The 15,892-nt window shown below is 42.1% G+C and overlaps 1 protein-coding gene across 7 annotated transcripts in view; it reads left to right on the plus strand.

Annotated features, from left to right (window-relative positions):
- Nucleotides 1-1,150: 1,150 nt before the first annotated feature.
- Nucleotides 1,151-15,892, plus strand: part of PRDM15 (PR/SET domain 15) — a 38,424-nt gene continuing 23,682 nt past the window's right edge. For 4 of the 7 annotated variants that reach the window (XM_063345124.1, XM_063345117.1, XM_063345130.1 and 1 more), the window contains exons 1-8: nt 1,157-1,201; nt 4,543-4,636; nt 8,444-8,597; nt 9,458-9,710; nt 10,464-10,586; nt 13,194-13,292; nt 14,095-14,319; nt 15,010-15,145. In XM_063345124.1, the coding sequence (XP_063201194.1) occupies nt 1,165-1,201; nt 4,543-4,636; nt 8,444-8,597; nt 9,458-9,710; nt 10,464-10,586; nt 13,194-13,292; nt 14,095-14,319; nt 15,010-15,145 (1,121 nt within the window). In that variant the 5' untranslated portion in view covers nt 1,157-1,164. Of the gene's footprint in view, nt 1,202-4,542; nt 4,637-8,443; nt 8,598-9,457; nt 9,711-10,463; nt 10,587-13,193; nt 13,293-14,094; nt 14,320-15,009; nt 15,146-15,892 lie in introns of all 7 variants that reach the window. The other 3 variants (XM_063345144.1, XM_063345153.1, XM_063345110.1) reach the window with 2 other exon arrangements.

The raw sequence follows: 15,892 nt of genomic DNA on the forward strand, positions 1-15,892 counted from the left end.
AATCTTAGCCATACGTAATCACAGACTATTTGCCAACCGTAATTTAGATTGTCTAGACTTCTTTGAGGAGCAATAAATAGTGTTTATGCAAGTTTTTAATACACGCTGCCAAAACAGATTTATAAAAGTGAATATAGATTATCCTTATCTTATGGGTGAAAGCAAATTGGTGAGTTTCTGTTTCATGGAATATCAATGACACAGACGGGATTCGTTTTACCAGGTTTTTTGATGCTTGTTATTGTGGTATACCTTTGCCTTTGGAACAAATCTGTGATCATATCTGCAGTTTTTAGGTTCTTGTGATTATTGGGTTTATTAAATAAGTAGTCTGCCCTTCAGAGACAATTTTTTAAGCTACTGTTCAATAAAATGTTGCACTGAACCAGATGGACCTTGTTTCTGCAGTGGTTGTTGCTGGCCTGGATTAGTCCTCTGGCCTTGCTTGTTCTGAGGGTCCACAGGAGCTTGTCGCAGGGCACACAGAGGAATGGCTGGAGGTTGGTGGGAGGAGGGATGGGGAACAGCATGAGACGGCATTGCCGCAGAGAGAAATGCCCATGAACCTACAGGCATTTAGGCTTCTCGGTAGTGATTTCAGCAAGTAGTGATTTTTGCTGGAAACAGTGTTGATTATACAGGGATTTAAGCTGAGCAGTGCTTACACAGAGTCAAGACCTTTTCTGCTACTCAGACCACCCCACCAGCGAATAGGCTGGAGGTGCACAAGAAGTTGGGAGGGGACACAGCCAGGACAGCTGACCCTGTCTGACTGCAGGGATATTCCACGCCATATGATGTCATGCTCAGCATATGAAAAGCTGGGGGAAGAAGAAGGAAGCGGCGGGGGGACATATTTTAGGTTATGGCGTTTTTTCTTCCGAAGTAACCGTTACATGTGATAGAGCCCCGCTTTCCTAGAGATGGCTGAACGCCTGCCTGCTGGTGGGAAGTAGTGAATTAATTCCTATTTTGTTTATGATACTGGGTGATTTTTAACAAGTTTAATTTCTTTAACTTTCCATTGATACTCCTGCAGGGATGCGTTTGGATATGCTCTGTGTCAGTCAGCATCATTACTCCATAAAGGGATGTTTCAATAATATGTAAAGTAGAAGTCCTTCAGAACTAACTACATCTTTTGTATTTTGGCAGGTTTGAAAAATGGCTGAAGATAGCAGTGAGGAGACTATGTTCATTTGTAAGTATTAGAAAGAAAAATGATCTAACTCTGGTGGTGTGACTTGTCTACTTAGAATGTTTGAAATTGAAGACTGAAACAGACTAAGTTTTTATTTAGAAAAGTATTTATGTAAAGGAAGCTCAAACAACTTATGGAGGAGTAGAGAGAAGGTTGCTTATTTTAGGCATACTCATTCTCCTGGATTTGTTGGCAAACACACAAAGAGACCTCTGAATGTGAGTTAGCAGAACAGCTTTTTCATGGTTGAACTAAGTGAGACTGAAGGCCTAACACTAGCCTAAGCCCTTCATTTATACAGACAGCTTTAGCAACCAGGCGTGTCTGTGGGGAGCTCCAGCTTCCAGCCAGAGCTGAAGATCTGCACCTCCACAGGAGGAGAACGAGGGCACATTATTTTCTCTGGGCAAGCCCAGTTTGAGATGCACTGACTGCCCTGACAAGCTTCACTCATGGCATTCACTGTGTTTTCTTGTGCCCCTGTGACTAGGCCTGCGCTTCATGCAGCTTGACTTTGTGGTCTGCCTTCTATGTAACAGGATCTGGACTCATGGGGTCATGGCACATGAAGAGAGGCTGCAGCAGTGGTGTGCCCATGGAGTGTGGTGGGCAGTGCCCCATGCCTGATGGATCTTGGCTAGTAGGCTTGTCTTCTAGTGGCATACTGGCCCTGCAGCCTCTCCTTTGTCACCAGCTGGGCATGCAGCATCTGGTATTACAGTGGAAAAAAGTGAAGAGATGTAGAGTCCGCTCACCTACTTGTATGAGCAGAGAGGGACCAGATATTGTGGATCCCAGGGACTGGGAGGAGCAGAGTATGGATCCACAGTCTTTTACCCCTTATGGCTCCACAGCTGCACATTAACCTTACGGCAACTATATCAGAAAGTTCCACTTTTCCCTCCACCGCAGATTCACCAGAGCTCCTTCACAAATAGCGTAGACTCAATAGGCATTTTTAGTGAATTGCAGATACCAGTAGTGAAGTTACCTTATCTTCCCCTTGATAAAAAGACCCTGGTGGATAGCAACAAGGGTGAGGATGTGATACTATCCCCTAATCGTACAGGTAGAAGGTTTCACACAACACAATTTTCCCCCTTCCAGTGGAGATCATTGAATTTCTTGACCTTTCTTCTGCTCTCTTAAGTTTTTTCCCATGGGATATGGGGACTGCTCGTGTTGTGAAAAAGTCAGTGGTTGTAAATGATACTGTGCACTTGCACAGCTAACATCATTGAATACATATTTCACAGACATAAGAGAGTTTTGTAATATTTTTTATAGAAGTCTGTGAATATACTCCCCCCAGGGTATTTTACCATTTATCCCATGCTTAGTTTTGTTTTTCTGCTGTGGCTGTAATCTCTTGAAAGTGTCACATATGGTGAGCGTAACAGCCTTGGGGAATGTCAGCTGTAAGGCATCCCTTAGATTTTGAGAGACATGCTACACAGTGTTAGTATCATATTGCCCCTGCTTTGATCATTCATCCGCAAAGGAGTGAGAGCGGATGAATGGAGCTTATTCCTGCATGTAGTTTCGGACAGTGCTGTCCACAACTTGTTGAACCTGTGCAGTGGTTGCCTTTGCAGAAGTGAGAGGCGCCTAGGTGTAGTCGAAAGATGAGGGAAATGACGAAGTGCTTGTTTCCTTTGTCAGCAAAGCCTGTTGAAGAAGCTGTCGCTCCGGCTATTCCTTCCTGCCCCCATTGGTTATGACAACCCTTTGTGGATGATAATCTGATTCTTTTCAGCAGTCTGGTTTACACATTCCCGTGTGGCTCCTCCACCCTCTCTGGTTTTGGAAATTTGTATTTAGTCCAGATTATTTCAGTAATATTAAGCGCAGTATGAGCTATGGGCACACCTAAGGGGGATGGTGGTATGGTAAACAGCGCAGGACAAGGAAGGACGTTTGCCTGCAGGCTTTGATATGTGGATAGCACTTGCTCACTGATCCTTTCCCCTGATACTGCTATCTGGTGCTGTACAGCAAACTGGACTGGGAAATTCATGCAGGTGAAAAATAGACTGATGGGAAAAGCTGTTTATTTCGTTCCTTGGTTCACCAGAAGGCAGCACAAACAGCTGTACAGGAAGCAGCGGCCAGGCTTGGGGGTTGCATGAGCTGGTACTGCCGCTTGTCAAATGTATGTGGATTTTCACTGCTAAGCTGTTTTAATTGCCAGAAGAAGAAACAACTTGAAGCTGTGCTGTAGTTTGGGATTTCTTTTCCACATCATAGAAGAAATCCTTTTGTTAGTTCACTGTAACAAACACCGGGAGGGAGAGGTTTCCAGTTAGGTGTACTGAGCAGCTTTACGAGAGGGGGCGTAGCCTGGAATGAAATGGCCTTTTTCTTGTTCTCTTCCCAAAAAAGGTGTAACCACCCTCTACTTTGCATCCTTGCTGGGGTTACCTGACTCGCCCTTGTGAGCGTGCAGCTCAGATGGAAGTTGCGCTACAGGAATATAATCCCTGCGCGATGATCTCTTCTTAAGCTGCATCAGCAGTTGACCACGCAGGGCAGTCTGACAGCTATTTTTCACAGTGAAGCAATGTATGTGCATTTGAAATCCTGTTAAGTTGTCTTATTTTAGAAAACCTCAAATTATCCTGGTCTGAAAATTGTTTCTTTCCTAAGAAAGAAACCATTCAGTTCTGGGTAATTTACAGCCACTTAAACTAAAAGTTAATTTAGGTAAGCTGACAGTGAATGAAGAGGTGGCCAAAGTGTATTACGCAGCCAGCTGACTTGTTTGGAAAGGCACCAGGAGGTATCTTGGAGGTATCTCTCCCTGCACCGTGGGTGAGGAGTGTGAGCAGGCCAGGTGCGGCTGCGGGCAGGACTGGGATCCTGTGGCGTGCTTGTGCCCTGCTGACCACCCATGCCAGTGCTGCTACTGGGCTTATGCCTCCTGTCACTTAAAAAGACCATGCTACCCAAGCTGGTTCTAAAAACCTGAGTTCTGGTGAAGGTAGTAATGTGGTTTTCCTTACCTGCTAGATGTTATAGCACTTTACCTGAAGAATAATGCCATCTTCAAGCAGAATATTTACTGTGGATGCAAAACAATTATTTTCCTTTGAGAGAGAATTTAAAACAATTTTCTGGTAGTACTCGTCATGGTGTGTGATATCTCACCTACACAGGTGCTAGCTCTCAACTTGATGTTCAATTATACATGTTCTTTTAAGCAATATAAATAAACATCTGCCTCTATATGTATATATTTTGCCTGGTGCTAGGTTTTGTATTTGGCTCTTGAAAAAAGGAGGCAGCTGTCTTACAAAAGTGTTTTCCATCAACCTTTCTGTATGCTGTCTGCTTCCTTGCAGGGTGCGACGACTGTGGCCTGTACCATGATTCAGAGTGTCCTGAACTGGGCCCAGTGGTGACAGTCAAAGACTCCTTTGTATTGAGCCGAGCAAGGTAAGGAAAGTTTGTGTTAGTTCTGACTAACCCAACACCCATCTTAGTTCTTTAAAGCATATTTGCTGTTTAATGGGTGTCGTGCTGACAGCTGAAAAGTAAAGTCTCAGTCTGTGGAATGCACATAGCCTTGATTAAATAGAAAAATTGATGCACATACTTAAGTGCTGTACTGAATTGAAGCCAAAAAATAACTTGCTGCACATCGAGACTTGGCTTCTTTGCTGAGGTTTCTGGCAAAAAGTCAGATAGTGCCAGGTGGGGTCATGACTTGGTCAAGTACCTGCAACTTTTTCCCTTCCTCAGATATACTGTATTAGTTTCAGAGAAGTGTGTGGGGATTTCTCATTCGTATGAATGATTGTGTCCTCCTGCTTGGTGTAACCTCTGTAGTTCCTTCACTGAGAAGCAACACAAGTTGTTCTCATTATTGTGAGTCTTTACGAATGATTAGGGGTAATGCTTCTGTCAGAAAATCTGTGATGGCACAGCAGAAACATTCACGCTTGCCAAAAGAAACAAATAGACTAAGTCTAATTAGGAGAAAACAACACTAAGGAGTGATTTTTACAGAGAAGGGCAGTCAGGTGTTTGCAATCAGCAAAATTTGTATTAAGGTGTAAAATGTAAGGCTGAGGAAAAGAAACAGCTATTGTGAAGATGCAGTACAAATCCAAAAAGAGAAGAGAGTTCAAATGGCTTTGTGTATTATATAATGTGCTTAGGGCTTCCATATTTCATCTTAGGAAGTCACAAACAGAGAACATGGGCATGTGGGCAGCAAGTCTGACACATGCTGGCTATGTAAGCCATACTGTGCATTCCCAGGAACATTTTGTAACAAATACTGAATGTGCTGGGTTTGCAGGATGCTCTTGGTGTCCCACAGTGTACACTCTACACGTGTGCAGGAGCTGTAGACATTTTTCTGCGCTTTCCCAGAAAACGACACTCCCTGCAGCTCCTGCCGGGCACCACCTTCCTGTGCCTGGAAACCTGCTGCGTAAGTGTTAGTGGGGACCACTCTTTTGACAGCTCTGACTCTACAGATGCTTTGTTCTTGAGGGTAATTTCAAAATGCCCCTAGGAATAATAGAAGCTGGTGACGGAGGTGCTTTTCTTATACACAGAAACTAGGCAGTGCAGCAAGTCTAAACCCATACTAAGCAGATTCAATTACAAGTTAAACTATTATTTCTTACCTTTTATCCCTTTTTCTTTTTTTTTTGCCTTGCAATTTAATGCTCTTATGTATTTGTATGGTGGAGAATTACCACAGTGTCCAGATGTTCCAACTGTGAACATTTGCAAATACGGTGCGTGTACTGATTTTCAGCCTTTTTTTGACATGCAGATGCTAAGTTTTCCCTAGTGGAAGTGTGGGCTGCTGGATAGTGGATTTGAAAGCAGAGTTTAAAAATGGCAGTGTTACAGAAAAATGTATTTATTTTCCTCAAGAGTTTACAGCTGAAAACAGCTAAGATAAGAAAGGTCAAGAAGAAATATAATTGCAGCCTTTATTTTACATTTGGGCAACAGTAGGTGAGAGAGTGAGTTGTCTGAGGTTGAGGGCAAGTTTAACCACAAAGTGGGTATGAATCTCTTAAAAAACAGTCTAGTTGCTTAACCGCTTGATCGTTGTTTCCTCTCTCCTACTGAAAAGATAAAAGGAATGCCTTATGGTTAGAAAAGAAGTGTTAAGAAACATCTCCTGAACTTCACTGTCTCTAGCATTGTGTATTCTGTTATTAAAATTGAGAGCATTTTTTCAATTCATTTGCTTATCACTATGATTGCAATCTTCTTGGATTTCTCTTCATCTAGACAGGAAAGTGGATCTGCCAGTGTCAATTTCTACAGAGTAGTCAGTAGCCTGTCTGATTATTTTTAGCTTTTCATCCATTAGCACAGACCTGAAAAAACAGTGTTGCATTTGGTGTCTGTGAAACCAATATGGTGGTTCCGGTCATATGATTTTTTGGGAAGATGTTCTCTGTATATTATATGTAGTAACAATATTTACTATGTATAATTCTTCTCAGAAGCTTGTTTGGTAAACGAAGCACTTGTGATCAATGTATAAATATTTGTAATAAGAGAGCTAGACAACAGAAGGAAAACTTCCAGGGCTTTCATCTCAAGGTCTATGATCTGCCTAAGTATATAAGGTGTTAATTTGGGGAGGGATGTAGATTATTTTTTAAAATAAACATGATCATAACCAAAGATCTGTAGAGCACAGGATAATTCATTTTGGAAGAGGTCTCGGGGTATCCCAGTCAGAACTAACATCCAGGCTGAACCGCTTATTTTTCGGTTTTATGCATATTCGTTTCTGCTCTTGCCATGAGCCCCTGGGAAGAGCCTGACTCCTCCATCTCAGTGATGTCCCTGTAGGTGTGCACAGGTGGCTGTTTGGGCCCCGACAGCCATCTCTTCCTCACGCTGATCAAGCTCTGCTTTCCCAGCCTCTCCTCACAGGGTGACCACTTTAGCCCTCGACCGAGGTGGTCCTCCCCTGCGCTCACTCCAGTTTGTCAATATCTTTCCCATATTAGGAGCCCGAAACAGGATCTAGAAAGTGCAGAGCAGAGGGGGTTAATCACTTGCCTCAATCTGATGGCTGCTCCTGTTCGTACCATCCAGGATGCCTTTGGCCCCCTTTGCTGCTGGGACATGCTATGGCCTCGTGTCCAGCTTGCTGCCCACTGCTACCCCCAGGGTCTTTCTCCCTGGTGATGGTACTGGCTGGGTGTTCTTCCCAGGTGCAGAACTTTGCATTTGTCCATGGAATTCCATGTGGTTCCTGTCAGCGTATCTCTCCAGGCTATCCAGCTCCCTCTGAGGTCTGCCTGCAGATGTGTGCATCCCCCAGTTAGTGTGACCGGCAAACTGGATGACAGTCCACTCCATTGCCCCTTCTAGGTCATTAGTAAAGATGTTAAACAGTACAAGTCCCAGCACAGACCCCTGTGGTACTCCAGCTGTTATAACCTTCAGGTGAAGAACCACTGATCATGACCCTCTAAGCCTGACCACCCAGGTTATTTACTCCAGTAAACTTACTCCAGTATTTACAAGTTATTTACTCCAGTAGTTGCGTACTCATCCAGACCATAATGTCTCAACTTGGACACAGAGATAGTGTTGAAAGCCTTACTAAAGTCAAGAGAAATGACATCCACTGCTCTCCCTTTATCCTATATCCAAAATGACCCTTACATGGTCATTTTATCCTGGAAGGCAAACAGTTTGTCAGGCGTGAGTTGCCCTTAATCAATCCATGGTGACAGTTTCCAGTTACCTTCTCCTCATGTGCCATAAATGCCTCCCAAAAGGTCTTGTTCCATGATTTTCCCAGGCGCTGAAGCAAGGCTGACCAACCTGTAGTTCCTTGTATCATTCTTTGGCCTTTTTTGAGGATGGGTGCAACATTTGCCTTTCTTCAGTCATCAGTGACCTCCCCTGATGCCAGTGATCTTTCCAAGATGATAGAGAGTAGTCTTACTATGGTACTGGACTGCTCTGTCAGCACCCTCAGGTGCAGCCTGTCAGATCCCTGCACTTAACATGGGTTGAGCTCTCTCAAGTAATCACTGATTTAGCTCTCCTCCACTGCTGGTAGTTGTTGTCCTATGCTTATTTATAAATCCTCATAGAAGTTAGGGTATTTTGATCAGAAAGCTTTGCTGTCACTGGAGATTGGAGAAATAGATGTTGACTTCTTTCTTCAGTGGGTTCCTGCAGTGTTGTGCCATGTGTAACTGTTTGGGGTTTTTTTTTCTCCATTCTTTCTTCAATGTTTAGATCATCTCTGCCTTCTAATTTGGAGATAAGACAATTGGAAGACGGGACTGAAGGAGTGTTTGCTCTGACTCAGCTAGTGAAACGTACCCAGTTTGGCCCATTTGAATCCAAGAGAGTTGCCAAGCTGGAAAAAGAATCAGTTTTTCCCCTGAAGGTAAGACATGGCAACATGAAAAGCAATAACAAGGAGTCCGTTTTACCCACGATGAATTTATGCTAACACTTTGGGAAAGAAAATGGGGGTTATTTGGGACATCATTTAGACATGCCCTATAACAGACTACCTAAACAAGCATTCTCTGGGCAAGACGCAGAAGAACCAAACTAGAGGCTTGTGCTTCATGTTTGACGTGAACATCCTTACAGGGGATAGGGCTAGGATGCAGTCAGTGAAACTGCTTGTCTTTCACCTTTTGTATGGGATGATACAAGAGGAACAATAACTGTGGCAGTTGATTTACGTTGTTTCAATGAGTCTCTTCAATTCTATTGTCTTTGCTTAGTGAGTGACATATGCATTAGGCTTATGGAACATGCAGAATAAATATTTTTTTTTTTCTGTCTTGCATTTATTTTATTCCTCTCTTGACAAGTTTTGGTAGGAAAAATGCTACGGTAAGAATTGAATTCAGTCTTAGTTTTCAGTAACATCTAGCTCAAAAGTAAAGATTTACAAATGTGACTTGGGCTGATGGGTGTTTCACAGCGTGCTGTTTGGATTCCCCTCCATTCTCCTATATGCAGTCATTCAAATTTTGTGTGAAACTGGTGGCTCTAGCAAGAATTCTTAGGGTAGAAGTTCAGCTTGTTCCCATCCTGCCCCTGGTTGTCTGTCTCAGGCTTACTCATCTGAAGATGTGACTGATATGTGAAACACACCTGATGCAAGTGTTGGAGCTTGCTTTGTCTCTGATGTACATTGAATGGAAGCCATTGCAAAAGCAGAAAATAAAAATTCTTCTTAACTTTGTATTATTTGTTAGGGTTTTGTTATATGCATATTTTGCTTGGCAGGTGTTCCAGAAGGGTGGGCCCCTGTTATATTTTGACACCTCAAATGAAGATGATTGCAACTGGATGATGATGGTGCGACCAGCCACCAAATATGAGCATCAAAACTTAACTGCCTTCCAGCAAGACAATGATATTTACTTCACCACTTCCCGGGACATCCCACCAGGAACTGAGCTGCGAGTGTGGTATGCAGCTTTTTACGGCAAAAAAATGGAAAAGCCAGTGCTGAAGCAGGTCACTAGTATTGCCAATGGTATGTGTGGGGGCCTTTTTTCCTTTCTAAGGGCCCAGTCTTGATAGGGACTGATAGTCCCCTTCTGTTGTAGTTGGCAGTGTGATTTATCAAATAGGCTCTGACCCTGAGTTTGTTAGCCTTTAGAGTCAGGATAACCAGCATACATGGTTGGCCTACAAGAAGAAAGCACCATGATTTATCTGAGTTTTTGAAAACGGATGGCCTAGTTGTTGATTCAGCCTCTCCAGAGTGAACAAACTGGATAAATAGTTCTTTACTAAAGAACTGGTGGCTGCATCAAAAATATTTCTGGGAGAAGAGCAAAGGTACCCAAGTGTCAGTGTAAGTCTAAACATACATGCAGATTCGCTAAAGAAGCCGTTCTTTTTCAGTTGTAGTGAAAATATTTTGGTTTTACTCGGAACTGTTACAACAGTTCTAAAAAACTACTTTTGTCTTATTCAGCCTTACATGGGACCCACTAGAATAACCTAAGCTCAAGTTTTTGTGTGCATATGGGTATTTAAAGGTGTTGTTCAGGTATGTCCTACTTTCTCTGTTCGGCACTTTCATTATACGCTCCAGAATATGAAATCCCATTATACGAGATTTAGGCATAAGAATCTCCTGGTTAGGATTTTACATGAGAATGTTTTTTGCAGGCCTGCTATAGGGCAGAACTTTCAGACTATAGTTACAGCCCTCAGCACAGAGCAGGAGAACCAAAGGGTCTGGGAAGTAAAGAAAAGGACCTGTTTTTCCTCTTCACAGATATGTCCTTGGTAGTGATGGAATCTGATAAAGAGGGGAATAAAATATCTTCAAAACCTTCATCTGCTGTCTTCCCCCCTAAAAAAACTAGGAAATCCAGCATACCAGCAGCTGATCCAGCAGGTATGCAAAATTATGGAATTTTTAAGGGAGGTAGAGGACAGATACAGATTTAAAGAGCTGCTAGGTGTACTACATCTATGCAGATACTATGGTTCTGTAACTTTCAGCAAATGCTTGTTTAGAGAGGATTTGAAAGTCTGGGTTTTTCTTTTTATTTTCATGGGCACGGTGCTTAAAATACACGTGCAGGTTAAAAAGTGACAGAGGTGCTGATAAACCTTAGGCAGATGATTTTCACGAAAACTACAACGGCTTCTGACTTTGGAGGTGGTTAGTGTTGGGGTGGTGGCGATTCCAAAGAAAATCTTCAGACTCTCTGTGCAAAGCATAATAGATCAAATGCTCAGGTTTGAGAAGAAAACATGAGACTGTGAGTGAATGGAAGAACGGTGCTTTTTGGAAATGATAAGAACGCTGGCCATCCCCAAAATACAGTAATACTAGAAGCCTGTTATCGAGTTCAGACTGTTGTAGATTACCAGAACTCAAATTCAGATAAACTTATAAGCAATACAGATACTCTTGGCAAAGAACATATGGCTCAGGGAATAACTAGTGGTGTCATAGGAACTCAGACCCCAAGGTTTATTATGAAGCAATGCCCCCCCACCCCCGTAGTCTCTGATAAGTGGAACAATGAAATTAAGAACCCACTTAATACAAATTGCCATGCCTAAAAGTAAACTCAGAGTATGTACTGTAGAGATCAGGATCAAAAGGAAACCATTCTGGGCCTGTTCCTTGAAAGGGTTACTTTGCTAAATTTTGCTTACTACTAATACTAAAAGTAGCCAAGAGAAGAGGAGGAGAGTTGTTGCAAAATGTGTGCAGAGCAATTCTTCAGTAGATACATTCATTTAACTTGGATACTGTCACAGCTAAAATGTGAAGTTGACTGGGAAGTTCTCTTTCAGTTTGGCATCACTCATTTTTCCGAGGTGGGGAGGGGTGAAGTTGGGGAAACTGAAGAATTTGAGCAGCCCCTCCTATATCCTTCACCTACTATCTGAAAGTCCAACTTCAATAGAAACAAAATGCTGCCTGTTATACTTTGGGAACCCATAAGTGTTCCCACTGATGTGGTGTTTTGGTGTTTCCAAAACAAAACATACCTATTTTGATCTGACTGAACGCCTCAAGTCATACAAAGCAGTTGCCAACTGACAGATCTGTGCTTCCAAGTAAACTGGGTTGCCCTGCAGCTGCCTGGAAGCCTGAAGAAGTGGGAACCTAAACAGGACCTGACTCTTCCTGGCAAACCAGGGTACTGCTAAGATTTCTAAGTTTACTGCTTGAGGCAGCTAAGAAGCAAGGGAAGTGCAGAGTCAGGGACAATTCTCCAAGACAGACTTCAGTTTTGCAGATAGTACTTTTTCAGTTTTACTAGCCTGCAACTTCATGAGATAGATACAGTAGCTTACATGTTGCTTACAAACCTGACAATTTTTTAAAAGTTATTCAGAATCTTGGTGTTTAGGTTTGCTGATTTTGGGCTCCTGGGCAGAGCTCTCAAGATAAGTAGTTCTTTATGTAGCCTGTGAAGAAGGAATTTCTATTGCTGAATTGTCTAGTCATTTTTAATGTCTTTTTTACAGCATGGATGAGATGCTCCTCTGTAGTGCAGAATGTTGAACGTCACTTGTAGCAGGGAACAATCTCTGCCTCAGAGAATCTTTTATTTTGGTTTAAGAGCCAACAGTGAAAAGGAGGAAGTTTATCATCCCATTACAGATGAGACAGAGAGATGAACTGACTTGCTAACGATCATACAGGAAATCTGTGGCAGAAACTGAGGCACAGTTTGAATCTCCTGTGCTGACATTCACTTGACCTAATTTCAGTGTCATCCTCCTCTGGGGAAGTCTTGTAGACTGTGGAATATTCAGTTTTGTGTGTACCAAAAAAAAATCTGTAAACCAGTCCAGGTTTATCAGATCCTCTTGACAAATTCAGACATATCATCCAAGGACTTAAAGACAATGGATTGTGAACAGACTGTTTTCCTCTTTTCCTTTTTTTTCCAGTCCAGTTCTATTTTCATCCTAATTTCTTCTTTATTTTCTTTATCTGGCGTGGGCTGATATTTTAATTTAAATGTGAATGTGGTGATTTCATAGAACATCTAATTAATGAAACCGCTAAAACCCAGGTTTTCATTGTCCTCACCCTTATTTCTGTTAATCCGAATGGTCTTACTCTGCAATGCTTTTCACAGAGGCAAGGAGATTTCTCCTGCTTCTGTCCTCAGCTGACCCAGAAGATGCCTGGTAACCCCGGTTTTAAAGGTGCTAAAAATTGCTTTAGATTGTGCCTTTGATAATCACAATTCTTTAGAAAGTGATAAAGGGACCCTCAAGACTTTATAAGAACACTGATATTCTCTCCTGAAATCATTTAGTTTCTGTTCTGACTTCTCATCTGTTCTGATGGTTCAGGTGTTCATGTTTGGAAAATCCTGAAGTGGTCCCAGCTGCCCCTGTGGGCCTTTTACTACTTAAATCATAACTTGTGATATTCAGGGAGTTATTGCAAGATAAATAAAGCTACAGGAATTTACCACCTTCCAATTTTCAAAGCTTTTGGGTATTTCTTCTTCTTGTGATTTAGTGAATGCTCCAGAAGGCAGTGGAGCTGCAGAAGCAGAGTCTAGCCAGTGGACGTGTAAAGTGTGTTCATCTGCTTTCCAGGAGCCTCAGCTGCTGACAGGTAAGAAGTAATAGAAATTCATGAGAGGAGTACTGAGAAGCATTAGGGGAATTCTGCTTTTCCAGAGCAGGACACTGTCAAGCCATATCCCGTCCACGATGCAGTATGACAAGGGTTTGAATTTTTGTGTTCCTTTACGAAAAAGAGTAGTGGGGAAGATAAAACAGTGATATTTTGGATATGGCAGTAGTCAGCCTCTGGGCAAAGAACTGTGATGTTGAATCTAGAGGAAATGAAACTGTTATCTAGAACATGACATGTGAATATTAGGAATGTCAAGGATGGGGAACTGCATGAGCAGTGTTTAAGGTCGGTGATGACAGCATATACTTGGTCATATTGTCTGTTCTGGTATTTATGGCACAGATTTAGTAAAGGTAATGAAATAACTTTTTTTTTTTTGTTTGCATTTCATTTGCAGCTATTTTATGCACTTTTCGAAAGAACTTAGAATATTTAAGAGCTCTAACCATTTGATTAATCATTTTTGAAAAGGGAACTTAGGCTGCTAAATAACTTGAGCATTTGGAAAAAGGTACCCATTATCAGGGGGCGCAACCTTTTTCCAGTGACCTCTAACAAATCTCTTAAAAATTCAGTCCCTGTGAGTAATCGTTTCAGTATTTAATAGACTGTGTGCTTTTATTTAGTAAGGTATTGTGACTGCTTTTGAAATTATTTGAAGTGATTCTCTGCTAAGTAGGGTTGACCTGATAGATAGGCTTCAGGTGGATCTATCCCTTTGAGTACTTCATGACAGTTTCTTTCCTCCTTACTCTCTTGTTCTTTCTCATCCACGCAGAGCACTTGCTGAGTCACCTGGAACAAGCTAAAAGTGCCCCCCAAACCAGCCAGGATGAAGCTGTTGCAGAGAAAGCAGCAGAGCCTCCCCCTGTGGATCAGCCAGTGATTTGTGATGCAGCCAGTGCCAGTACAGAGTCAAGGAGGAAGGCCAGGCGGGGAAGAAAGCCCAAAACAGCAAAAGCAGAAATACCTCTAGTCGTTATCGAAGATAAAGATTCTGCAGGTAAAATAAAACTTAAGAAAATGCTAAGCACATATCCTCTTATATGTCTGTATTGATGCCTTCTCGGAAAGGCCTAAAAAGTAGCACAGAGACAAGATGGAGGTTCTTAGTTAGATCGCTAAAGCAGATGAGTTACAAACTTTGTTAATTATCTCTGAGGTCCTTGTCTATACTAAATATTGCAGCACTTACACTTAGATTACCTGCGTTCTCCTGTGGCGGTTTTAGTAATAGAGAGGCCCAGAGAAACACAGGACAGTGGTTATGAGAGACTCACCTAGCTTTCTGCAAGAAGGAACAGGAGAGAAAGCATCCTCCCTCTGAAGGGGAGATACTTTCCTCTCTTCACCTTAGGGTTTATTCTTGAAAGGGGCTTTTTTCAGGGCCTTACCTTCCTTTAAGGCAAGTTTTAGTGGGAAATTTCACAATGCATAATCAACTGACCCCTTTAGTAATAAGTGGGAAAGATAAGAAATTACGTCTCCGTAAGAGATGTTGGCTACATCGTACTTGTCATTCAGTAGCCACTTTCTGTCTTGCAAGTGCTATCTACTCATTAGCAATCCATTATTTGTCATGGACAAATAATATGTTCAGTGCCACATCTCATTACAAAACCAAATTCCTGCATTTTGAAGTTTCATTTTTAGCTATCTACATTAACACTGTATTTTTCTGACATGTTTGCAGAGGAACATGTAGCTGAAGTTGTAACTGAGGTCCCACCAGACGAGGTAGCCCTGCCTTCAGCTACAGAAGAGAGAATTATGGAATTTGTTTTAGGAAGGATGCCTAGCACCACAAATAGCATCAGTTCAGTGACAAAGTAAGTGCGCTGGGATGCAGAATTTCCTCTTAGACTTAATTAAGATTATGTAGCATGTAACAGCTCTGCTCAACTTCTGGGCCCACAGATGGTCTTTTTTTAGTAGCGTAAAATTGTGTGACACTGCTGCTGCTACCAGAGCTGACTGTGAGTGCCACAAAGATGGCTCGTGCACTGGAGGATGGTGCACAGATGGTGAGATATTGGTGGTAGATATAAACCATGAGACTTTCATTTTCCATCATGGTACTGCTTGCATTCAGTGTGATTCCAAAAGCCTCCTGCAGCTGCAAGGTGAAATACTACTCCCGTTGAATGTTGGTGATAAAACAGGCAAAGAGATCTTTGCTAAAAAAATTATGCTAGCCATTATTATTCACTCTTGCTTGTCATCTTAACTCATGAGTGACTTCGTGTTGATTTCTACTTGTGATACTTCAGATGTAGAACAGTGGGAGGGGAAAATTTCACTCTAACAGAACCTTGGGGAGACTCTTAAATATCATTTGATTAATTTAGATTCTTGTATGTCGGTCAAATTGGCTTTTTGAATTTCTTTTTTGTATAATAAAGCACTTGATTTTTCAAAATTAGGCAGTAAAGCTATATAATGAAGTCCTTAGCAGACACAGAGCCATCAAAAATACATTCCAACGGGTGGTTGTGCTGGGAAATAGAACAAGTACTGCTTCTTGGTGCCCTGCTGCCCTCTTATCATATACGCCTTTTGCATGCGAACTGCCAAGC

The sequence above is a fragment of the Chroicocephalus ridibundus genome, chromosome 1 (genome assembly GCF_963924245.1).
Source record: "Chroicocephalus ridibundus chromosome 1, bChrRid1.1, whole genome shotgun sequence".
In the NCBI taxonomy this organism is placed as follows: Eukaryota; Metazoa; Chordata; class Aves; order Charadriiformes; family Laridae; genus Chroicocephalus; species Chroicocephalus ridibundus.